Source organism: Pleurodeles waltl, chromosome 3_1, assembly GCF_031143425.1.
Source record: "Pleurodeles waltl isolate 20211129_DDA chromosome 3_1, aPleWal1.hap1.20221129, whole genome shotgun sequence".
NCBI classification, from domain to species: Eukaryota; Metazoa; Chordata; class Amphibia; order Caudata; family Salamandridae; genus Pleurodeles; species Pleurodeles waltl.
In genome coordinates this window covers 522,389,685-522,416,737 of record NC_090440.1, presented here as the reverse complement: position 1 = coordinate 522,416,737, position 27,053 = coordinate 522,389,685, and the positions used below count along the sequence as shown (strand labels likewise).

Here is a 27,053-nt window from a genome sequence, read left to right as displayed (position 1 = left end):
GTGCCTTGCATTGTAAGCAGGCCTACAGATTTCTAATATGTAATTTACAATGCACGCCATGGTGCTCTTAGTCTGTCGCTTTTAAAACACGAAGAGTCTTTCTAGACCCGGGTGGGAGGTCCGCTTGTCAACCAGGGTGGTAGAGGCTACTGCCTCCTCCAGTATCTGGAGGGCAGCCTGCTCTATTTATTGACCCCTCCCGATCTGGCAGAAAACGTTGCCACAGCTCGTCTCACGGAACTGAGAGTTTGCTGAGAAGGCACCTTATTAAAGACACTCATTAGGCAAACTTTCTTTAGAAAATGACACCCAAAGTGGAAGTTTGTTTCTGCAGTGGAAAAAAATGTCCCTGACATGCAAAGTGGTTTTGCCCTGTTTGTGGGCATTTTCTGTGCCCTTGTCTGCCATGCTTGAATCACAGACAAGAACAGGGAAAATAACTGACTTTCACCCGACCCTCAACAAGGTGGGAGACCCATCTTTCTGACCTGCCAGCCTCTCGGTGGCGGTCTACACTGGCTGAGGCAGCATAGGCTCCACATGTGTAAACAAAGGGCTTCTCCTTACTCTAAATAAAGGGGGGGGGGGGGGCATGAGCTTGATAGGGAGGGGAGGAAGCACCACTGGCTTACCGTGGAGCTGCTGCTTCACCAATCTATAAATAAATGAGGCACTAATTCCGTTTTTCCTGACTGTTGTTTAGTTCCTAGAAACACATACCACTTCATCCCTCCCCATGATTCCACCCGATGGGTCACCTCCCCTCAGACCACGCATATCCTACATTTGCATCCATAACCGTAGACTTAACTTTGTGATCCTGATGGGCCGGAGTGGCATCATTTTCTTTCCGCTCCTACGATATGCAGTTGGCTTGCTAACATGAACTGAACGTGGAAAGGTGCAATATTTTGTAACAATGTCAAAGATATCAGATGTGTTTGGTCTTTTTAATCTTTAAAGACAGTGACTGTGTACATTACACAAAAGTGATTTATGTTTCTACTGAAATATTTTCCAACAAACTACAGACACAATATTTTGTTGTACTTTTCCTCAAACCTCCTTCTGCATTAATGCCAAAAGGAAAAGTTACTCAGTTTCTTTGTTCAAAGCTCCCGCACATTATTCAGTACTGCGAGTCCTCAGGCAGGTCAAGGAGCCTGGGCTGCGTACAGTTTCAGAAAGTGCACAGCCGCAGACCTGTCACTCACAATCGTGCACCTTTTACATTGGTTGGGCGTCTCTCGGCAGAGGTCAGAAATGTAGCATGGGATATGCAAAATGTTTCTTGAATGGAGAAAGAGCTGCAAACAAACACAGTAAATTTCCTTTTTATAGGCATGGCCTAAAAACAGTGCTTAGCTGGTTTCTAACTGCTCCAGTGTTGGAACATAATAAATATGATCCACAGATGGAACCGATCTCCCCAGCATCTCAGAGCATGATCTAGCACAGAAGCTGCGATTAGAATTTACATCTCCTGATTCCATATTCAAAACATGAAAAACTGTATCAGATCTCTCCAGGGCTGGGCGGTGGTGTGCCTAAAGACTAACAATACCAACACAGTCATTGTAAAATATTTTTCCTCACACCACTGAAAACGTGTCCCGATTCCAATCTCTCCAAAATGATGAAACCTTCCATCATGCCACTGTCATTTCGCTTGTTTGCCTCTACCAAACGTTTCTAGACATCATTCTGCCTGACCTAAAACAGTCAATCCAGCATACTCCAACCCAGACTTCTCGATGCACTTCTGCACCTTCCTAATATGCTATTCATACAATATGCATTTTGCTTCCATATCCTGTTGCCACAAACGGACCACCTTCACTGACAAGTTTTCCCACTATGTGGTTCCATCTTACCCAGCCTTCTTGATCACCTACTAGAGCAACTCCTACTTGTACCCTGTATTTGGCAACTCCTTCTCTTGCCAGTTCTCCATACTTTAGAAAACTTTTTCCATTTCCTGTAAATTGAGCATTTTCACCCACCATCAAAATACGTTTTTTACAACTCTTCCCACCACTGATGAACACCTCCATCACACACACATATTCGCACCCTAGACCACCTCATTCAATCCCCTTCCTACATCCATCTTCATGAATCCGACGAATACCAGTTCTGAAAATACTCAATAATCCCCCCCACCTAATTTGCGATCCTGGACAGAGAGGGTACCGGTCATACCATATTCCCAGGTCAGTTAACCCCCATCCAGTTTTCAGCTCCAAGATTAGATCTGCAGTGTGATCTGTATAAGTAAGCCTTTCTCACATGATGGATATGATGACTTTCAATGGATGCACAATGTATGCTTATTTGTACTGTAGCATGCTATGTGCCGTACATTGGCGGGTCCGAACAATAAAGTGCTTTGCATACGAATCATAGGAATACCAATTATGAAGAGACACTGCCCCGGATCGCAGATATGCCTCTTGATCCAGACTCAAGGGGATTACTTACCAATCTCCCAACCAGCTTCTGTGAGCTGATGGTGCTGCCAACATCCTTCACGCTGCAGGCCATGTGGAAAATAATCTGGCGGAGGCTCTCCAGGCCCTCGAGGCTCTTGCAGGACAACTCACTGCGAAGGAAGCGGATGGAGAGATTTCAGCACACGCGGATTAGACACTTGAGATATCCCCACTCTATTTGTTACATTTTGAAAGGGAATTATTTCACAAACCACAGCTTTACGAACTTCATCCCTTAATCCCTCAAACTTTCCTTAAACGCTTCTGGTTTTCGAGCTTGAAAGTGGTGCAGTCCACTCACTGCTTTATTTTGGGATATATTTCTCAGAAATGTCTCCCTCATTGGGCAAGTATGAGTTGTGCTTGAATTTACCAGTTACTTTGGAGACTGATAAGCCTAACCCAAGGGTGCGGCGAAAACCCTGGTAAAACACCACCATTTGTGGATGAGCATGTATTGGCCAGGTGTAACCATAGTTTATCACTGGTATATAAATAGTTGGGGATGGTATCTTTTTTGTGTCCCTTTTTCATGTTTATTATCAAGGTGGTGTATGCAGAGCCATTTACAACCGATTTATTAAGGGATTCCAAGTAGACAACATCTGATGTTGCTGTTGTATATTTTCAATGACTCTTTCAAATATATGAATCAATGTACGTGCATTGTCCCACCATTTTATGTTGCTGCGTATTTAATCAATTCTAAGATTATGTATTTTTCGGTGTGCTTCACCCAGTAGTGCAACCCAAAATGATGCCCTCCCGTTTCGGAATGTTTAGAGGGGCCCCCGAGTCTCACAGATATTCTTTGGCCTGGGGTAGAAAAGGGCCCCCTCTGAAGGGTTTGTGAGCCCCCCTGCACCGCCCATGCATGCACATACCTTCTTCAGTGTGTGTAGGTTTCGAAGAGACAAGGCTGCAATCCCCCAGCACCCTTAGTTCCAGGTCTGGTACAAAAGGCAGAGCCCTGTGGGACGCATCAGATCCCGAGACTAAGCCAAAGGGTATTTCTAAAGGGGAGTATTTTTAGGATTTTCTGAGGGTGACTGGGACCCCCGGGCTCTTAAGGTTCCAGGATGAGATTTCCAAAGAGTGGAACCCAAAAATATGATGTAAAACTGGTTGGAAGTTCCTGCTTCTGACAGGAGGACATTTATTTTTTCTTGCTTTATTTGCTTACTTATTTGGACGTTTAATAAAGGGTTTAACATCGTCTCGATAATACCGCAGGACGCTATGAGTATGGCTGAGAACCAACGAGCAAGCGTCTTGAAGTTACCCTCCGGTAATGTCCACTGACAGACCGCGACAATGTACGGTTTATGGGGTGGGGGCTCCCTCTTCCAAACATTTCCGCGGGTTGTGCAAATATCTCACACAGAAAAGTGCACATTCAAACACTTCGACATATGTTCACATCACAGAGGAATACGATTCATACATTTTTGTAAGAATATGGACAGTTTAAATGCACACGCTGGAACTTTTCTCCACTTTCACATACTTGGTGAATAGTAGTGCTTATGGAGAAACACACCCTTTAATTACCAGCCACAGCAACAGTAAAACAAAACACAGAAAAATAAAAAGGCTGCCGCCGCATCTACAGCTGCTGCTATCTTTGTGTTACTCCATATTTCACTGTCTTACAATATAGAAGCTAAAATAACATATTATTAGAAGATGTGAAATGAATGGCAAGGGGAACTTTAAAACTGGGGACAGTGCTAATCATCGTGTGTCTTTCTTACATTTTAAGTCAGTTCAGCCTTTGAGGTGTATTTGCGTACTAGTAACATGTTATTTGCACTGCGGAATTAGGGTAGCAGATGTACGTAAAATATTATTTTGTTCCCACTGAGTTTGCAGAAGATCATATTGAGCTCTAGTTTGAATCCATAGCTGTTAGAACACTATAATTTAAATCATTAATAGGCCTGGCCTTGGCAATCGTGCCATCGTTTTTTACAAACTTATACTATATATATATATATGTGATCCAAAAGCCGGATACACCTGCCCTGGCACTGAATTGCCTTCATCTTCAGGCAGCTTTGTACAGGTGATCAGGCAAAATACTGTTTTCACAGGGCAAAACAGTCAATGGATGAAGTGGGCGGGCCCACTGTTACGTCAGAAGCAAAACGTGAATGGCACCTAACAGAGCAGCGGGTGAAGACGATTGGCCAAAAGTCCCTGTATAAATCACGCAATATCACTAGTGTTATGCCCAGTTCTCACAGTCTCATTTGGAGTAATAAATATGCTCCAACCTTTACAGGTCACCTATGCCTCACTGTGAGCCAATCCAGTTGAGAACCACTGCTCTACATCAAATTTTCAAAAGTGTCTTTGTATTTCTATTAACTTCGACTAGGTTTTTTTCCCAACAATATCTCTATTTTTTTTAAATTTTGGCTCCAACATCAATACAAGCAGACGGCATAAATTCAATAAAGGGGTAAACTAATTCCTCAAATGAACACATAGGCCCTCATTATGACTTCGGCGGTCTCAAACCTAGATGCCGAAGTCCCGCCAGCCACTAGATAGCCAGGGCCAGAATTTGTGCGGAGAGCAGCCAGCAACCATACTGGCGGTCGGCGGTGCAGTGGCGGCTGCTCCGCCTGCACCACCATGTCATCACAACACCGCCACACCTATTACAAGTTGGTAATAGGTGTAGCGGTGTTGTGGTGAAGGGGCAGTGCCGGCAGAACAGGCCCTAAGGATCCTGTCCCCTCCCAGACATCCACAGTGTAATGGTAAGTGGCTGTCTGATAGGGGAAGGGGGGTGATGAGTGGTATATGTGCACACATGGGGTGTGAGTTTGTGTGATTGGAGGGGGGTGGGGTTTGTGTGCGTGATTGTGTGAATGGATGCGGGGGTGGTGGCGGTGTGTGAGAGTGTATGTGTGTTTCTGTATGAGTGCGTGAATGCATGTGTGTGTGTGTGTGGTGCGTGCATGTTTGGAAGGGGTGCAGGGTCAATAGGTGCTGAGGGGGGACTGTGGCTGTGTGGGGGGGGCTGAGGGGAGTCGCATACTGGTGACAGGAATGTAGATTCCTGTTGCCAGTATCCTTTCTGCCAGGGATTTCCTGGTGGTATTTCCACTGGGGAATCCCTGTCGGAAAGGAGGTTCCTAATACAATTGGTGGTCTATGGTGGACCGCCGGGCAAAGGTGATCCACCTTCGCCCCGGCGGTTCGACTGCCCTGGTGGTACAGGCGGTGAACTGGCTGCTTTGCAGCCAGATCACTGATGTGTTCATAATCTGGCCAGCGTGGCGGTGCTGGACCACCAATGTTGTAATGAGGGCCTTAGTTTTCTAAGAAGGTAGGTGGAAATCAAGTGTGCAAGCAAGAAGATCAAATATTTTGTTCAACACTTATGGGATTGGTGGATTTGTATTTCATCTACCATATAATTTGTACAGGAACCATAGGGAATGTTTTGCTCAACAGACCTTTAGCAGCTAATTACCCTGGCCCCATCCTTCTCAGAGTCTACTCCCTCAGAAGAGCCCAAAAATCTATGAAGGCACCTCTTTCTCACCAGATCGGTACATGCCGGCTGCCCTACACCCTTTCAGTCAGCTACTGACATAAGTTCTGAAGGATTTTCTAATTTTCTTGAAGCAAATAATTTTGTCCTTCAGCACATTCAATACCTTTTCCATAGCATATATGTGCCATATTTTCGACCACCACTGGTCCAAGGACAGCGAGGACTCCTACTTCCAATAATAGGCCAGATTAGCCTCCCCACCAACAGAAAACAGGATACTAGTATTCAGATGGAGTATCTAATATGTATATTCTGTTCTCCCCAGAGTGGTCTAAGGCTATGACCGTTGTGTCTAGAGGTAGAGCTACTCAAGTCTTCTCTTTCATTAGGGTTATTAATTCAGCCCAATAAGGCATCACTTGTGGACATGCCTTTCAGCAGCATGCCCCTGATTTGGCACCCCTTCCAGCACAAGTCCAAACCCCTAAACAGTGCCTTCAACCAGACTGGGGTCAAATATCAGCAAGTGAAAACTTTGTATGCATTTTCTTTCTATTAGGTTCAGGTTGAGATTCTGCCAGCGACTGGTTGAGAGTCCAAGGTCTCACGGCAGTAACAACAATGGTGGTTCATTGGACCTGGAAACATTTGAGACCTCTTGTGAATCACACTGCGCTTTGCAGAGTCAAGAGTTTGGGACTTTCGTCCCAGTGTTTCTGCAAATATAGGTTCTCCAATGATGATTTCGTTCCAACTAAGGGAGAGGTGGCCCTCTCCAACATTCAATTCCAATAGTTCTGACAATGGATGCCATCTTATGGGGATATGACAGGGAGCAACTCTGCAAGCCCTGGAGGAGAAAGGGGCTTGGTTTTGGTTAGAGAAAGCACACTCTTCCAACTAGAGGGAACTTTCGGTGATCAAGAAAGCTCTGCTGCAATTTAACACCAGCCAGATGGGAAAAAGTATTAGTCCGAACAGACTGTCAGGTAAAAGAGAGTTACTTGAATTGCCAAGAGGGAGTGAAGAATAAGTTGCAGGCCATAGTAGCTCATGAAATTTCCAGTTTGGCAGAAAAGGATTTCTTAAGCATCCAACTATGTTCACCCTGGGCAGAGGGCACGTTAAAGTAGACAGCTTAAGTCTCAGCATGCTTTCTTCAATGTTGTTCCATTTATCCCTGTCTGTGTTTAACCAGAAAACTGTTAGGTTGGGCAATCCCTGGTTAGACCTTTTCACATCCCCTCTGAGTGCTCTAAGTCCCAGCTTCTGTATGGAAACATGGTGTCCTCAATGGTGTCCTCAGGCCTGGGCCGAAGATGTGATGACCATCTCTTGACCCAAGGGATTTCTGTTTGCCTTTCCCCCCATTCCCCTTTCCCTAGGGGTGCTGCAGAAGACTGAGGGGTTGGCAGTCATACCAGTGGCACCATTTGGCTGCGAAGCTCGTGGTTTCCCTTGTTCTTAAATTGGCAACAAGCAAAGCACTCCATCTTCCCTTGGATCTTTCTCCCCTTCAGTTCCCGTGTTTCACTCATTCCCATCTAGCACACCTCCATCTCATGGCATGGAGTTTGAAAGATTAAATCTTCAAACATTGAGAAACTAGGCAGAAGTAGCCATAGACATCCAGGCTTCTAGGAAACCTCTACACTCTCCTCTTATCAAAAAGACTGGGGTAATTTTGCCAAGTGGTGTACAAAACGTTTTGATTCAGACTCTTGACCCTTCCAGATTCCAGATTTTTTTGAGTGACAGATTTCTCAAAAGTCTTTATCCAGCTACCCTACTCATGTGCAGCCACCAGGGCACTTTGAAGGGGATTTCCTTTGGTATCTAGGCTTCTTAAGTGCTTCTAGTTAAAAAGACATCCAAATTCCATCTAAGTTCCAACTTGGGATTTAACAATAGTCCTTAAAGGTCTGCATGAAAAGCTTGTTGAACCTTTGCATTTGGCTGCAATTCCTTGGTTTTCAGCTAAGACAGCATTACTTCTTGCAATAACATCAGCCAGGGGAGTTGGGGGAGGCGGGATTGTCTCGGGGCATTAACAATATATTAGCCTTACTTCAGAGTCTTTCCAGATATGATAACTCTCTGTCAAGACCCTAAGTGTACTTGTAAAATAAATTCTAAATTAAAATAAACTCTACATTTCTTTTGAATGAGAAGATCATTCTACCAGTCTTCCAGGATGCCTCTGGGGAAGCTTCAGATTCACCATTGGATGCCAAAAGAGCTTTATTGGTGTATTTGAATAGAACTAAGGTGTTTCACATTTCAAGCTCCTTAGTCATAACCTATGGTTCTGGTAACAAAGGGAAGAAGATTTCTATCTCAAATCTAAGTAGGTGGGTCACGCAGGCGATTGCTCAGGCCTGTAAATCTGTGGGGTAATGTGCTCCATAAAACATTCAAGGGTGCATTACAAGAAATTTGTAAAGTAGCTACATGGTCTTCTCATGCTTTTGATAATCACTTCAGACTTACTTTGGGAGATTCTGTATCTGAGAATTTTGGATTTGATAGCCTAAAATTAGCAATGACGTAACTGCTATTTTTCTCATATAATATATTTAATGAGCAGTATTATGTTAGTTGGTGCCCATTTATATGAATGCTTTGGTATAAACTCAAACAGTGATGACTGAGATGAGGAAGATGGGTGAAGGGGTAACAAACTCGCTATTTACCAGTAACCTTCATCACACTGGCAACAGTCCTCCTGGTTTCAGTCCTATTCCCTCCCTCCTAGCTTAGGCACCTACCACATACCTTATTACTAGCATGCTGTTTTTGGAGGAAGGGGGATATTTATGCATCATCTGACATTCTTTAAAGAAAGACTGCTGTGTAGTCTGTTTTCTTTGAGCATAGGTAAAGCTTCCTGGGAGGTGGGGTACACCTCAAGCAGTGAGGACTATTGTTCAGGGTAATGAAGGTTACTGTTAAGTAACAAGTTCATTACCTCTTCTCTGTTTCCACCATTACATTTCCCTACCATGAAGCAGACAGCAGAATAACTATTGTAACTATCATTACAAAACAGAACAAACACATCAAGGCCGGAAAACCACGTACTCTAAACAGTGTCTAAACCATGCATAGGGCGTGCTGCACTCATAACTATGCAAAAAATACAGATGATGGATGGAATGTGGGACAAATCAAATATTCTCCCCCAGTCACAGATCTGGGTCCAGTCCATCAGTTTGTTTTTGTTCACCATGCCATTCCAGTTTGGAACCAGCCATGTGCAAAGATGCCTTGACTGCGCGGCCTGTGGGTACAGTCCAGCCGGAACTGCTAGGCGAGGTCCTCCGTGGACCAGAAACAAGCATCCTGGGGCCGGTTCCGTGGTATCACCCCTCATCAGACAGGCTAGATTGAATCTGGTGGCATAGCGAGCACAGGACCCACGTCTGGGCATACATTTCCCGCTTAGGGTGACCAATGCAAAAGGAACAGATGATGGACAGAATGCAGACCTAATCAAGCATTCACCCCCAGTCACAGATCTGAGTCCAACCCAGCAGTTGTTTTGCTCCCCATTTGAGTTTGGACCCAGTCATACGCAAATCAGTCTTGACCCTGCTCCTCATGGTAAAAGTCCAGTCGGAACTGACAGGCTAAGTCCTTCCTTGGGGTGACAAATACAGTAAGATTTCTATGATGGTTTAATCCCAGATCTGTGACTGGGGGTGAGTGTTTGAAAAGTTTCAACACTCCATCCGTCATCCTTTTGTGTTGCTGCACAAATAACTATGGCTCAAAAAATGAAATAACCAAGGGAGCAGCATTCCTACACTCCTCCTTCACTCTCTGCTATCATTTTTATCTAGGTCCAAGCACTTGCACTATAAGTAGGCCTCAGCCTAGTCCAACTTGCATTTGCTTGCCTTGACCGTGGGAATAAGATACAACATACTCGCATTCCCAAATAATCCCTGGTAGCTAAGAATGGGCTTTTACCACTCAATGTGATGAAAGCTGAGTCCACTGCATACGTTTCTTCACTGGAAGTCATCTTTACAGCTCTTCGAAAGGTGTAAAAATGCCGAGACCAAAGTGTTTAGTGAACTCATACAGATATACTGTATACACTCTGACTGGACACTTCCCACTCTACATAAGCCCATGTCTTGGTACTGCAGGTGCATTATGGCACAAAGCTAGAATTAGAAATGCATGTTGCTAATAAGATGACATGTTCATTGGCTACGAGTGTAAAACATGTAGCATTCTGCCTCACCCACACAGACTTCGAAGTTCACATCTTCGAGTTACACACCCACACAGAATCACGTTTGATCTCTGCTTTAATCTTGGTGCCACCTCAACACAAGGGCCTCCAGTCGTTAGTAACAAGTCCCCCCAGTCAGTGTGTCTGCCTATTCAGCTCAGCGAATTCATTCACATTTGCCTCAGTCCCGGATAGGGGCTTTGGGGCACTTGGCATTGTTTTGCGTGGGCTGGCACAGACGAGGCTGGTTTTACTGCTGGGGGGGGGAGAGGGGGGGTGGGACAGTTTGTTGCTGGGAAGGGCCAGCTGCATACCCTGCCTGCAGTACATCAGCGCTTTAAAAATAAACCTTAAATACAAATTGTTTTAAAGCGTGCTTCCTGGCCCCTGCAGGTTTGCCACGAGCAGCCCTGAACCTCAGGGCTTTGGAGGTCAGGAGGAGTTAGGGTCTGCTGTTTCTTGGTTCAGTGATTCCCGTATACAAATATTATAAACTTTCAAAATCAAAATTCAAAAGAGTGTATTTCTTTATTATGTGATGTTTGCAACATATTAGTATATTATTGCTTAGAGTGGCAATTGTTAGAATGGAGGGGCCCGCGGGAAGCAAGAGCAACGCTCTAGTCTTCCCGCGGGACAGTTCGGGAAGGAAGTGACGGCGAAGGAGACAGGGATTGGGGAAAAGGTAAGTGGGGGTGGGTTTAAGGGGAGGGAATAAAAGGGGTTGGGGGTGGAGGGACCGGCCTCTTTCCGCGCTCCCATCGCGTGGTTTAGTTTGTAGTGGCCGGTCCCTCGGGATCTTCACTGCGGGACCTTTGTTGCGGTTCAGGTAGGGTGGGGCCCAGGGCGGGGACGGGGTATATGGGTATCCCCCCTTTCCTTTCTCCCCTTTCCTTTATGCAGCAGGTCGGGGCGCGCTTTCATCCCGCGCGCCCCCCCCCTCCTCCTTCACATCTACGGTGGGCGGCCAGACGCTCCTTTGCCCGCGGCCGCTCCCCCCCCCTTACAGGAACAAGGCACGTGTCTGTCGGCCAGCCGGCCGCACTCGCGGCTCCGCGGCCACGGGAGCAGGGGCTGGGTTTAAGCCACCGCGGCCCCTGGGGGCCCCGCCAGCAGGTCTTTTTTGTTTTATAGGCCCAACATGCCATTACAGTGGCGGCGGTCCAGATTACACTGGCTCCGACCGCGTGGGGGCCCAGTACAAATAAAAAAAAAAAATAATAATAATAATAATAATAATAATAATAACAATAAATAAATAGAAATAAATATATATAGATAATACTACGCGATAGACCCAGGCTGGGCTACTATATTTATCTAGGTGGGGGAGCCCACATCATTACAGTATGGGGCCCTCGCCACCGGCCTTAAGGCCCAATTAAGTGAGTAAGGGCCAATACAGGCCCCCTTCCCCCCCCCAAAAAAAAACAGTTTTTTTAAAAGCAGGCTGTTACACAAGGCAAAACCAACACACTATCGGCCCCCCCCCCCTTGCCAGGCCCTGCGCAGGACCCCGGGAGGCACCAGGCTATGCAGGGCCCACGTATCCTTCTCAACACACCCTTTGTGGCCCGCAGCAGGGGGGTACAGGCAGGTAAGGTTGGGAAGGACCTCCGCCCCAGCGCTGTGGCAACCAGCCACGACGCAGAGGCGGTACAAGCTGCGCTTCGCATTGGTATGGGTCCCGAGTGGAAGGGGACAAGAAGTCGGGGAGGAAAGTGGTTTAGGCAGCGCGATGGGAGCCAGTGGCGCATACGGCCACGCAGCGTGCGGAAGGTCAATGCCAACGCAAGAGGTTGGCAGAAAGAGGGCAATACCAACGGGGTGCAATACGGCCCCGGCACGTTGGTCAGAAGCGCTAGAGGGGCCTCCGGCGGCCTTCTCTACTCCGCAGGATCGAGGACAACACAGAGATGGCGGACGCCATGTGGGTCACGATGACATGTCTAATAACTACATGATGAGGAGTGGGAGTGAAAAAAAAAAAAAAAAAAACGGATGGATGTGTGCGAAGAGGATGTGCTGGAACTTAACTATGGAGAGGATCTGGAATGGGAAGAGGGGGAGATCAGGGAAACGGAGGTACACAGCACAAGGGGGAGGGGAAGAGGACGCAGGAGCGGTGCAACCCCTCTCTCCGCTTCTATTTTGCAGGAGCGGGACAACAGCAGTGGTCCCCAGGAAAGAAGGCAAGAACAAGCACGGGGCCGAAGGGCCCGGAAGGTTTTGCGGCCGGTGGCTACACATGGCAGAGGTAAAGGGCAATGGTGGTCGGTTTGGGGGGGGATGGTGCAAAAGGGGATGACACTCCAATTTACAAGTCCGTTGGGGTAGGGGAAGGTTCGATATTTGACACACTAACAGGTAAAGATAAGCAGGGCGGGGAAAAAGGCACAGAGCTGCAAGCCAGAGGTACAACTGAGGGCGGGGACAAGGCTGCAGGAGAGAAGTCAGACACAGAAGAGAAGGAAGGGGGAGAACAAAAGAAAAGGCTACCCTATATGGGTCTGGCTATGCCATTGGCTCACACATAGCGGATAAATCAAAGGCCAGAATATGGAGACACGAGTACGTAGACGTTTTTAAACTGTTACATAGGGACATGCAAGCCAAAGAAGGGTCTAAGGAAGAGGAGTGGGAGTTTGCCTGTAGGCCGAGGGTGCAAATTAATATGGACAATTGGACATCAGCGTTTTTAATCTTTACAAGCATTTATTGCGAGAAATACCCTGACAGGGCTATAGCACTACTTAAATACATGGACATCATTAGGAAAGTGCAGATGCATTTTGGGGGTTTTGCCCGGCTGAGTTTGGACGAGGAGTTCAGAGCTCGAGTGAGCATTAGCCCAGATAAGCCATGGGGGGAGGTAGACCCAGAATTATGGATGCAGTGGATGAGATCATCACAATCCGCAGCATCGACACATACGGCCAGTGGGTTACCAGTGGTATATAAGCCATTTCAGGCACGTCCCGCCCCAGGGGGGGAGGGTGTGGGACAAAGAACAACACCCAACACGACAGGAGCGTGCTCGAATTTCAACAAGGGTTTCTGCTCCAGACATCCTTGCAAATTTAAACATGACTGCTCCAAGTGCGGGGGCCGTCACCCGGTCACGCAATGCTTTTCACTCTCCAGTCCCTCCGAACAATGGAGGGCTGCTAAAGGCAGAGGGACAAAGGGCGCTACTGCTCCAAAAGGGGCCTACGCCTGTTAGGTTAGACTTTATCTTCACATGGCTGCGTATACACATGTATAGGGCAGCTGCTTTAAGTTAACAGAAGGTTTTCAAGAAGGTTTCAGGGTCAGTTACCAAGGCCACCGGGTGAGACGCTGGGCAGACAACTTGTGGTCTCAAAGGAACTACCACAGGTGGTAAAGAAAACATTTGACAAGGAACTGTCATTGGGCAGAATTGCGGGCCCATTTTATGAGTGGCCAAGTCAGAATTTGAGGATATACCCATTGGGAGTCGTGCCGAAGAAGGCCCCGGGTGAATTCTGGTTGGAACATCACCTCTCATGGCCGGAGGGCACATTTTTTAACGATTTCATTGCAGCGGAAGACACCAGAGTGGTGTATGCATCTGTGGATGATGCTATAAAAATTGGTCAGGGCATGTGGCCATGGGGCAGAACTGGCTAAATGCGATATACAATCAGCTTTCAGGCTATTGCCGATACATCCAAGGGATTTTGATTTGCTGGGGATGCAGTTTGGAGGAGCAATCTATGTGGACAGGGTCCTGCCCATGTGTTGCGCATTTTCATGCGCCTTGTTCGAAGCCTTTAGCACCTTCATGCAGTGGGTTTTTGTCAAGAGCAGTGGGCATTATGCGGTGACCCATTACTTGAATGACGTCCTTTTTGTAGGAAGGAAGGATGCAGGGGAATGCCGGATGGCTCTGGAAAAATTTCAGGACATGGCACAGCAGATGGGAGTGCCGTGGGCACTCGAAAAGACCGAAGGTCCCTCATCGTTTCTCACCTTTCTGGGTATTGAGTTAGACTCCAATACAATGTTGGCCAGATTACCAGCACAGAAGGTAACGGAGATGCTGGTTCTCTTGGTCACGGTGAAGGAGGCATAAAAAAAAAAAATAATAGATTTGAGAACAGCCCAGAAGCTGTCAGGGTACCTTAACTTTGCTTGTAGGGCAGTTAGGGGGGGGAGGACGTTTTGCAGGCGTCTAGGTTGTCCGTGTTAGGCGCAGTTTTGCCACACCACAGAATAGGAGTGTCAGTGGGGACTCAGAGAAGATGTTAGGGTGTGGGAAACATTTCTGAAACAATGCAACGGTATCCATGTGGTCCTGCGAAGAAGAGACAGTATGGCAGGTGCAGATATTTTCAGATGCAGCTGGTGCGCATGTATTTTGTGTTTTTTCTGGGATGGTAGATGGTGCGCAGAGGCGTGCCCCAAGACAGTGGACCCGGCAGACATTTGGGTATGGGGGGTATGATGATCACGGGACTGGTGGAGATGTCTTTAGCGGAATCCACTCGGCGATGTTTCCGGTTGGCCTGGTTGGATTTTTCAGTCTTTTGAGCGGTTTACAGGAAATTTTTGGGGACAGAGTGACAAACAGCTAGAGCATCGGGCGTTGCGTTTTGTGCTGTGCATGATTCAAAGAGGTTTATCAGCGGCCACTATCGGGGGTAAACTGGCGGGTGAATCTTTGTATGGGAAATTGTTTTTGATCACGACCAGGCAAGAAATGATCTGTTGGGGAGAATGTAGAAAGTTTTGGGGCAGAATCAGAGCGGTAGAGGGTAGAACGGCCAGGAAACCCATTGATTTTGATTTGTTACTAAAGTTGTTACACGTACTGCTGGTATGTTGCGCAGACGAATACGAACTAGCACTTTTCCGCTTATGCATGGTGTGGATGTTTTTGGAGCTTTTAGAGTGTCAGAATTGTTTGGGTGGGGGCAGCAGTTGGGATACGATTCAGGGAGGTGCGCGTGCACGGTGATCGATTATGGATCATGGCTTAGACGATCGAAAACCGATCAACTAGGTAAAGGAAAGTGGGTACGGTTAGAGAAAGGGGGCAATGTATTGACCTGCCCAGTCACGGAATGGAACAAGTTTCAATCCTCACGGATGTCAAACAAGGAATCCAGGGTTTTTGTGCACAGATCAAGGTCCAAGCTTACTAGCTTTCAGCTTTTACGAGTGTTAAGGATGGCGTTGGGACGTGTGGGTAGCCGGGCCATGGTTTTTGGCATGCATTCGTTTAGGTTTGGGCCAGCTACGGCCGCGGCGCATTTGGGTTGGGACTGGGCAAAGATCAGGGCAATAGGCCGCGGGCGGTCAAAGTTTTTGTGAACGTTACGTTAGACCCTGAAAGGTGGGGAGAGACAGCTGTAGGGGGTTTTGGAAAAAGGGGGGGCGTTTGTTATGTTAAAAAAAAAAAAAGATCACATGTTACAGTTGTTTTCCATTGCAGGAGATGCGTTTGGTCCATCGCAGGGCAAGACGGTTACATGGCTGGTCGGCCATTCATTTGTCCATTGGGCAGCGAAGTTCGCGGAGGAACAGATATATGGTCGGGCCCTGGGACTATCCAGCAGGCAGCACGAGGTGCTATGGTGGGGAAAGAGCGGAATGCGGTGGGGTAACCTGCTTCCTTTCATCACTGCTAACCTATTGAGCTGGGGATGTCCAGATTTGTTAATCATACATTTGGGAGAGAATGATCTCGTAAAATGGTCAGGTCTCACGCTACTGCAACACATGCAGAGGGATTTGGAGATTCTCAAAAAAAAAACGCATAGTACATGCTTGGTGTGGACAGAATTGGTTCCACGTAGAGTGTGGAGAGGGGCAGTAAAGTATGGAGCCATGGTGCGGGCTCGAAGGAAACTTAACAGAGCTATGAGGGTTTTTTGCTGGGCGCAAGGGAGAAAAATATTGAAATATGGGAACATTACAGAGCAGGAGGTTGCACTGTTCAGAGACAATGGTGTTCACCTGTCCACACTGGGAAATGCATACTATCAGACAGATCTGAGACTGCTGTTTGAAGAGTTGTGGGGAGAGAACTTGTGGATTACAAACAAGAAATGAGAAGTACTGGTCGCAGTAGCGTGGCCTTAGGGGGGGTGGGGCAGCAAAACGTCAGGTTTCTCCTGGTTGGCAGTAGATGGGGGAGGGTGGTGAGTCAGATGCGGGCTTGGCCACCCTTCCAGGGAATAAACAAGCAGGTGAAGGCTCTGAGTGGGGGTACGCGCAAACCAAATGGGGCATGAAAGGAAAAGGGGAGTGCGTAGGGGAATGGAAACGAGATAAGGGTTTGAAGGGGAAGGATGAGCGAGGAGATGTTAATGGGAGGGCTTTATTAAAGTTACGGTTACGTTTAAAAGTTAATGGTTATGTTACTTATGCAATCCTTTCCTAATAAATGACCTTTTACACTAAATCAGCTGTCACTGAATTATTTCCCGATGGAGGGGCCCGCGGGAAGCAAGAGCAACGCTCTAGTCTACCCGCGGGACAGTTCGGGAAGGAAGTGACGGCGAAGGAGACAGGGATTGGGGAAAAGGTAAGAGGGGGTGGGTTTAAGGGGAGGGAATAAAAGGGGTTGGGGGTGGAGGGACCGGCCTCTTTCCGCGCTCCCATCGCACGGTTTAGTTTGGCCTCCCACCCACCCGGCAATTAGAAGAGCGATTGGAAGGACGGAAGTTAGAGTCAATTAGCAAAGGGGGAGGGTAATTGTCAGTTAGGGCAGGTTGCAAGGGCGAGCGAGCAGTAGATGGGGGAGGGTGGTGAGTTAGATGCGGGCTTGGCCACTCTTCCAGGGAATATTCAAGCAGGTGAAGGCTCTGAGTGGGGGTACGCGCGAACCAAATGGGGCATGAAAGGAAAAGGGGAGTGCGTAGGGGAATGGAAACGAGATAAGGGTTTGAAGGGGAAGGATGAGCGAGGAGATGTTAATGGGAGGGCTTTATTAAAGTTACGGTTACGTTTAAAAGTTAATGGTTATGTTACTTATGCAATCCTGTCCTAATAAATGACCTTTTACACTAAATCAGCTGTCACTGAATTATTTCCCGATCGATTCTAATCATTAGCTTAGAAACATTCATGCCCCACTATCGCTGCCCTGACAACAATGCTTTTATTGACCTAAGAGGAAAGTCAGCTGTCTTTAGCCCTCTGTATGTGGCTTAGGTATTACTGTAAATGGAGTAGCTTAGATATTTGCTTTTGTGCAGCACATACCCCAAACTGATGTATTTCAAGGTGCTCTTATGTGATAGGGTAAAGAAGGCACTGTGAAATAAGACATTTTCTAGGATCACACAGTGTAGTCAAGTGGAAACGAGGATTTTGGCAAGATTTCCTTGTTTCACATTGTGCAATTGAGCCGCTACATGGTTACTTCAGTCTCTTACCTCTTTTAGATCAAAGTTTAATGATTTTTGTTTTCTTTAAAACACTAGGGGCCAGATGTATGAAACCATTTTGCATTCGCAAACGGTGCGAATGCCCGTTTGCGAATGTAAAATGCCATTTCAGAATGTATAAAATACATTCTGAACGCAATTTTAAGGAATTGCTAAAATAGCGATTCCTTAAAATTGCGACCCTGTTTAGAGAGTCGCAAATTGCAACTCTCTAAATTAGAAATCGCAAATAAGGTTTCCTTATTTGCGATTTCTTAGCACATGTATGAAGCAATTCCTAAATGCAATTTTGGCATTTAGGAATCGCTAATTACCACCTAATTTGAACTTGGTGGTAACCACGTGCAAAATTTAAAAATGCATTTAAAATGTATTTTTAAATTGTACATGTAAAGCACACATACCCTTTTGGCATGTGTGCACCATACATGTCCCCCAAAATGTTTTTGGGGTGCAGCAGAGGGGGCCTTAGCCCCCCCAGCACCCTGGGGTTTTGCATTTCCAAAATTGCGATTTCTGGTTCAGAAATCACAATTTTGGAAATGCAAAAAATTTGCAGATGCGAATGGGGTTGGTATTGCAATTTGCGATTCGGTAATAGCATTTGCGATTTTTAAGAAATCGCTATTACCGATTCGCAAATGTGATACATGGCACTTTGCGAGTCGGAAATAGCGATTTCTTAAAAATCAATATTTACGAATCGTAAAGGGCCGTGATGATACATCTGGCCCTAAGAGTGCACAGGCTATGGATGTTTCATAAGGACTGGTGATAGTCATGTTTGGAGAGGGTTATGTTTTAAAATAGTAGATATAATGAAAATCAGATACATTAAAACAATTATCCTATGGGACTCATTTGTAGCAGATTAATTAAAGGAAATAAGAACAATCCTGTTCATAAAATGTATACATACAGCATTACTGTACATTTATTCATGCAATTACGAAGAAATATATTCTTACAGAAGTCAATTTTCTCAGTTCATCAGAAATATAAAATTCAGTTACAGATATACGTGCACTATATACAGTGAACAAAGTGCAGACGGTGCAGTGCATCTCCGCCAAGCAATATTGAATTTTCCACTCGACATCATAATTCCGAGTTATAGCTGGAGGCACACATCGCAGAAGAATTTTTTGAGTGGTGTTGTATAACTCCGACAGAATTTTCTTCTGCACAGCTCGAGATGTTTAGATGAGTCTTGTCTTTAGGCTCGGTCCACACCTTCCAATTATGCAGAGGACCAGGGCACACACAGCATGTGCATCGTGTGTTGTATGACTGGGATGCTGGGTAGGGTAGTTCAAAGACATGCCAATTGGGAACCTGCAATCACAGTTATAGGTGAAAACAACCATGGATGCACAAGGGGATTCTCACTGGTGTCCCTTTAGGTCCAACAAAGTTCTGTTGTTTGAAATTAAGTTAAAGAATGAAAACGTGGTGGGTCAAGGAGTAGTGATTCTGGGATGCATGGGGGTAATCCTGTTTGCACATGTCCACTAAGAACATCATGAAAAAGACACTTCAGATGTTCTGAAATTCAGACATTTCATTTAGTCCAGAATGTAGTGCTGTGCTTCATAATGAAGAAGGAGTCCCTTCTGAACAAGTGTTTGTTCACTGAGGACAGTGCATTTGACTTTCAGTACAGATCATTTAATGTCATTTTCTATATAAGAAGTTTCAAAATTGTTTCACCAGTAGATCGGTCATGACTTCACACCACAGGGGTGATTTATGTTGGATGATTCTTGTGCAGACTTCCTGATTGGTCTTTCCAATGTGTAATTTATTTTAAGGACATGGTATGCAATAGATCTCATTCTTAGTTCTGCAGTTTGTAAATACCATATGCACTATTTTGTTACTCGAATGGTGAACAATGGAGCCCTCAATGGTTTGCTTGCAACAGGAACAATCTCCACAGAGATGATGCCCTTCTATTAGTGGGGTGTTTCACATTTCCTAAATTGTTATTTGGTTTGTTGGTGTAGGTAACGTGTAAAATCTATCTAGGTGGTCGTCCCTGAGGTTTTTTCTTCTTTTCAACATAAATATTGCATGGTACATAGCTGATTTGGGAGAAGACAGGATATGCCCGTTGTGGTTAATAACCTTCTTCAATTTATTGGTGGCCGGACAGAAGATTAGTACACAGACAATGGGTGGTGGTGCTTGTTCTTTTACCGCTGCTCTAGTAGTACTTCCTGTAGTTCGGGCCTATAAGTAGGGTTCAGGGCCTTTAACAATAGGTGTAACCCTTGGTAACTTGCTATAAGGCTATAATGAGTTGTAAAACACAACACAACATATTGGCAGTTATTTTGAAACATTTCTTGAGGTGAGATCCCCTGCAAAACCCCCTTGCAATCACCAGGCTCGCTCACTGTGGTCGCTCGCTATGTGCAGTAGGGGGGCTGGTCTGGCAAAATATGCCTGGGCAGCGTTTGGTTCCCAATTTGTAGTCTCTCATTTTTTAAGGACCAGCAGATGTAGAACCCATTTGCCTCCTTGATACTATTAGAACCCCTACCAATTTAATATAGCCTTGAAAACTGTCTATTAAATTGTAATTGCCCCTAACTCCATCTCTGCAGCTATTGTAGGTGCCTTGATGCAAACAGTGGGAGGTGGTACCAAGCACAAATCACAGAATACAGAATGACAGTGTTAATAAACTTAAGAGGCATCATACTGGAGCTGCTTTTGTAACTGAATGCTATAAAGAGGCAATACCTTGTGTTGGTCTCAGGTTTTAAAATACATAGATACCTTGAAATCAGTGCATACTTTATAGGTAGGAAAAACAGATTATGTAGCAGCCTTACTGTAAATGTTTGAAACTGATGTCAGGATAGCCAGTGGCCCTTGACCCAGATGGAGATCGGCAGAGTGCTAGTACGTACGCCCGGAGCGTTGCAATTCTTTCCAGCCGGAACTTGGTATCAATAAAGTCAAGATGTGTCCCTACCACAATAACAGCAGCATTTGGAGCCTTCGCCTGAAAGACACAAGCACACTCATTTGTTGCTTCGCGTCCGAGTGATGCATTTACTTTCACCATGAATAATGATATGAGCAACACTTACCTCTTCATACACGCATCGGAGACATAAGAACATTCTTCAGAGAAAAACCTAACCCGGCTCTTATTTTCAAAACGCATAAAAACTTTAGCCAACATTTTGCTCTAGCCTTCCAGTCACTGCTTACTTCAATTTCAGACTTTGTGAAGGAAATGTACAAGCAGTTCTACCATATGGAGAGTATTGTACTGGGGTAAGGACAAATAAAGATGCCGGCAAAAGTGCCAAAGGCATTAGAGCAATTATTCAGGATACAAGAGGAGACCCACTGCAAAACGCTGCCTGCCAAGGTGAAAGACCAGGAACTCGGACTCTCACCTGGCAACCAGTGATTCCAAAGAGAATAAAAACTTCTAATTACATAAGTAAAGATAGACAAGGCACTAAGGCCTTCATTCTGACCTTGGCGGTCGGCGGAGAGGCGGCGGTCGGACCGCGAACAGACCAGGCGGTCCAAAAAATGGCATTCTGACCGCGGCGCTCACCGCCGCGATCGACCGCCACTTTCCCACTCCGACCGCCACGGCGGTCATGACCGACGGGCTGGAGTTTGCGCACTCCGGCCCGGCGGTCGACCCAAGACCGCCAACCGTATCATGACCCTGCTTACCGCCGCGGTTTTTGGCGGTCGGGAACCGCCATGCGAACCATGGCGGTAGGCACTATCGGGGCCAGGGAATTCCTTCCCTGGCACTGATAGGGGTCCCCCCCACCCCCCACTACCCCCCACGAGTCCTCCCCCCACACCCTCCACCCCCCCAGAGGTGGTACGAACCCCCTGCCCCCCCCACCCCGACATGCACATACACGCACCCCGACATGCACGCACCCCCAACATGCACATATGCACACCCCCTACACACACACATACACAACGGGGGCACATACCCGCACACATACATGCCAACATGCGCACCCGCCGAACTACACACATTGCCCATAGGCACAGCAGCACCCCCCGCCCGCATGCACGCACTCACACACCCCCTCTACACACCCCCATGCACGCACACAACACACAACACCCCCCCACCCCCTCCCCTCACAGACGATCAACTTACCTTGTGCGTTGGTCCTCCGGGAGGCGACGGGAGCCATAGGGACGTGACCGCCAACAGAAGACCGCCAACAGAAGACCGCCACACAGAAATGTGGGTCGTAATTCTGGGGGCGGTGTTCTGCTGGCGTGGCGGTGGAGGTTGACCAGTCTCCACTTTCCCGCCGACCGCCAGTGTGGCTGCTGGCGGTTTTCCGGCAGAACGCTCCCAGCGGTCGGAATACGCGCAGCGGCATACCGCCGCGGTCGGCGGTCTTTACCGCGGCGGTAACTCGGCGGTCTTGCGAAAAGACCGCCAAGGTCAGAATGAGGGCCTAAGTGTAGCACTAGAACATCTACTAAATCATCTTTCCCTATAAACAAAACTAACTCAAATCATAATCTAAAATCTTCCAGGTAACTCTTTTACTACCCACATGTACTTGTTACGAAGGGTAATCAGAAACATTAACATTTTCAACCAAAACATTGTTTTGCAATTTCTGAGTGGTTACAGTATTCTGTTCATTGGAAAAATCAGAACAATATACATCACTGTAGAAGAATTTGAGTGACTATGTTATCATCTTTGGGCTTACTTGACTCATACAAAATGGAATCTTATTCAGGAACAACTTGAGTATATCTGTGCTTGGACGTCAGTAATAGGGACCAACCTGCTTTTATTCTACCAACCTTTTCCATGTAACAAAAAAGCATTTTTAGAAACTCGTTCAACCTTGAAAGGAGAAATCAATTTCGATTCCGCTTTTTCTTTTTTTACTTTTTCTAATGAGTATTCAGTCTCCTACATGAAATTTTCTCTCAGTGGCATGTTACAATAATCATAATATTGTTTTTGTCTTTCCTGTTTTTTCTCTACTATCACCTGCAGAGGTGGCATAACATTACCCTGTTTGAAGTCGGAATCACACAATGGGCCTAACCAATTAGACAAAACTCTTGATCTCCATTTTCTTCCCCCTGAAAACTCAAAGGGAGTAATGCCTGTAGTTGAGTCTGGTGTAGAAGAATGCACAGTAATTTTGTCTTTCAAAAATGTCTTTACATCAATACCAGAAGAAGGGATGGTTTGAATTCCTTCTTTAAGGAAGCGATTCGCTCTGTCCACTAAACCATTGGCAGAAGGACTATATAACGCAACTTGAAGTGTTTAATAAAAGAGAAAGTTTTTCATAACAGTTGAGACAAATTGGGTGCTGCTGTCTGTTAAAATTTCTTTGGGAATTCCCTCTAAAGAAAAGACATCCTTAAGAAAAAGCAACACAGATTGTGTGGAAGCTGACTCTACAAAGGAATAGTAGACCAATTTAGAATAATAATCAATTAGAACTATTAAAAATCTATTACATGCAGGTAGTAAGATAAATGGACCAGAAACATCCAAAGCTATTTTATGCCATGGTTGATCAGGTAAGGGAAGAGTGTGTAATAGTTTTACCACAGTCTTCCAATGTTTATCAGAACCTATGCATCAAGGACACAAATTAATAAGAGGTGTAACATAGTGATTCACAGAGGGCCACCCATAATGCTCCCTCAGTTTTTTGCATGTGGCTGTGATACCCAAGTGGCCTCCAGGTGCTACTTTAATTGTTCTCTCAATTGTCTAGGGGGAATGAAACAACCACTTCTGATACATATACTGTTTTCACAGGATAATTCTGAAGATATTTGAGCAAATGGTTTCAAAGGATCTGGAAGATAGGGAATGGGTGGCCATCTTTTTTTCAAGTAGTTCAAAACATTTAGTAAAACATCATCTTGAGCAGTTCTTTCTATTCAATCTTTCTCAGAAATGGTTCCATTAAGTTCACATACAACATCAATAGCAGCAGCAACACATTCATACTCTTCCTTAATGTCATCACAAGCAGACAATGGCAGTCGTGAGAGACAATCAGCACGAACATATTTACCACCTTGAAGATATTTGAGGGTAAAATCATACTCCTGTAATTTAGAAAGTAAATGCATCAGGCGTGCAGAAGCTTTTCCTAATCCGTTACTATTCAATAGAAAGACTAAGGATTTGTGGTCAGTATATTTCAAACGAATTGCCCTATAAGTAGGTTTTGAATTTCTGGACAGCCCAACCGCAGGCTAATGCCCCTCTTTCTATTGGAATATAGTTGATCTATGCTTCCTGCAGACATTTGGAAGCAAAAGCTATAGTGTTTTTCTTACCATTCACTCTTTCACAAAACACAGCTTCTGTACCTTTCATGATGGAATCTACAATGATGAAACATTTTTCTTCAGCAGAGAAATGACTTAGAGCTGTGCATTAATCACTAGCTCCTTTTTAATTTTGATAAAAGCTTCATTCGTTTTTTGGTCCATGAAAACGTAACTCCTTTTTTAGGTAACTTCCTTGAAGGCTGTACAGTCAAAGCTTTGTCAGGTACAAAATGAGCATAATACTTGCAAAATCCCAAAACTGATCTTAAGGGAACCTTATCTTCAGGTGCTGGTGCTTTAAGTATTGCTTCAACATCACAAAACGTAGGTCTAATACCACCAGCTGGAATGGTGTCCCCCAGATAATCAATTTGTTAACACCAAAAGTTAATTTTTTTTTCAGGTTTAACTCTGATTCCTCTTGCACACAAAATGTTCAATACCTTTTCCAAGAGTTCAAGTTTTTCTCCCATAGTGCTGGTGAAAATGAGAATATCATCTTGGAAAGAATGCACATTCTTTATATCTTTGAATAAAATGCCCATTGATTTCTGAGAAACACTTGCAGCTGATGCAAGGCAAAAGGTAACCTTAAATGCTTATATGCACCAAAAGGCATTACAAATGTAGTGAGTCCTTGAGAATCAGTATTTAAAGCTATGTCATGGTAGGCAGAATGTAAGTCTATGGCTGCAAAATACTTGGCTTCTCCAAAGTCGGCTAACATTTCTTATATGCAAGGTAAAGGATAACAATCCACTATTATGTTACTGTTCAATGATCTTAAATCTACAGAGAGATGAGGTCTCCTGTTTTTTTTTCTGGCAAGGACAGTTGGGAAATCCCACTCCAAAGAGTCAGTAGTAGGTATCATTGCTTCTTTAGTCAACTTATCTAAGAGTTTATTTCAAATCCTCATGTACACAGATAGGTACTGGTCTGACCGTATGAGTAACTGCTGTGGCATTTTTTAAAAGTATTCTTTGTGATAAAATCCGGTCACAGTACCTATTTCATTTTTAAATACTTTAGAAATTTTAGAACTCATAGTGGTTAACACATCAGTATCAGACTCAATGGATAAAATAGACATTTCACCAAATACAATGTGATCCTTATGCCCTGGCTTTAAATGAATGCCCAATTTGGCTAAACCCTTCCATCGTACTAAATCCCTTTCATTGACGGAAACTTACATCTTGGTCCAAACACTCCTGCCCAAAATTTGTCATAATGAATGAAAACAACCAAGTAAATCAATTTCTTTGCCTCCAAATGCTTTGGGGTTAATATTGGGTGTTTCAAGTTTGAATGTGGTAGGCCATAGTGAGAAAAAAGTTATATCTGCCAAGACACTGATGGGTGCCCCCAGAATCTGCCATAACATTGATATTTTTACTGCTAATTACAGCTTGGCAAATAGGACCCTTCGCTTTCATTTCTTTTTGATCACTATCTTTAGTAAATAGAACATCAGTAAATCTATTGGTCCAATCCTGTACTTCACTGTCAAGAGGGTACCCTTGAACATCTAAATTATGTATTCTAATACTAGATCCAGTAGTTTGGAGCCCTACATACACTTTGAAAAAGGATTTTTTTTTTATATTCCAAACATTTCTTGCCAATAGCAGGGCATGATGGGTTGTTGCCTATGTGATTTCTAGATCACCAGTGGTGACAAATAGTTTGTTTTCTTCTGTCTCTTTCACTTTTAGTATTGATCATAGAAATAGTACTTTCTTAAGATATATATGATACTGGTGAATGCCCCTCTTGATTGGCCAGTGCTTGAGTGTAAACAATAGATCAGTCAATGCTTTTAGAAATATCTATCACTTCTCAAAGAGGTGGATTCCGACAGGCAAATCATCTTTCCTGCATTTAAACAAAAAACAGTTCAAAACAAACTGGTCTCTGATGTACATGTCTGCAGAATTCTGAAATTCACATGCTGAAGCCAGAACACGTAACACTGCTAGGTACTCTTTGATGTACTCACAATTAGAATGTTTACGTTTAAAAAAAATATGTCTTTCTAGGAGTACACTATCTTCTTCAGAAAATTGTTTTTTAAATCTTCCTTTGTCTTCTAGATCAACATTTCAATCTCCATCACCTCCAGAAGCAAATACATGAGGAAGAGTATTGAAGATATATTGGCCAGCAATACCCAAGTGATTAAATGGCAAGGCAAATTTCCTGGGAGGTTCATATCTAAGCGCATCAATGGCTACTAAATAATTCTCAAAAATGTGTATCCATGGTTTATATTTAATTTCCGATTTGCCAGGGCTCTGTAAAAATGGTGGTGGTTGTACTACATTTTGACTGGTAGCCATGAGCAACTAAAACAAAGTTTGAGGATACAATAAATAAGGGTAACCTCAAATATAAAGTTCAAATGTATAATGATAAAAGTATGGAATTTCTGAAAAGGAAATTGAACTCATCAGTAAGTAACAGCTTCACAGTACAGATGAACAAATAATGAAAAAAAATGTGAACGTTCTTGGCGAAATTCCAATCAAACAGCCAAAAATGAACTGGAAACAGCCCAACTTGAAGTGGCCACCGAAACAAAACGCAAAAGTTTGTGAGTAATCCAGTAAGAATAAACTTGAAAACAGCCCAACAAAACATGGCCGCCATGCACATGATGTCATCACGCAATATCCCACAATCCTGCAGTAACACTTCCTGCCTGCAATGAGCGCACACAGGATCCAGTGTGCAGTCAGGTACGTATACGAGCAGCGTGAGTCAGACTAAACAACAGTGCCTGGTGCCACAGAAATGCCTGCGAGGTACTCCAGCACGGAATTCTTCAGCACAATAATGTCTGGAACGAGAATGCTGCATGACAGCAGCAAGCACGAGCTCCCACAGCCATAGAATGTCAAGGTAATAAGCATGCAATGCGATGATTTGAAAAATGCCCTTGCAAGAAAGGCTAACTGAAGAGAGTCAAACGTATGGTCAATATCCCAAAAAAGGTTCAAGGAAAAGGGTGAGCGCCACACACCTGATAGTATGAATGAGGTAGTACGTTC

The 27,053-nt window shown here is 44.9% G+C and overlaps 1 protein-coding gene across 3 annotated transcripts in view; it reads right to left on the bottom strand.

Annotated features, from left to right (window-relative positions):
* LRRK1 (leucine rich repeat kinase 1) overlaps positions 1 to 27,053 on the bottom strand; it is a 654,776-nt gene that overhangs the window by 171,860 nt on the left and 455,863 nt on the right. For all 3 annotated transcript variants that reach the window (XM_069222803.1, XM_069222801.1, XM_069222802.1), the window contains exons 17-18: positions 20,505 to 20,677; positions 2,482 to 2,602 (exon numbers count right to left, since the gene is read on the bottom strand). In XM_069222803.1, the coding sequence (XP_069078904.1) occupies positions 2,482 to 2,602; positions 20,505 to 20,677 (294 nt within the window). The remainder of the gene's footprint in view (positions 1 to 2,481; positions 2,603 to 20,504; positions 20,678 to 27,053) is intronic.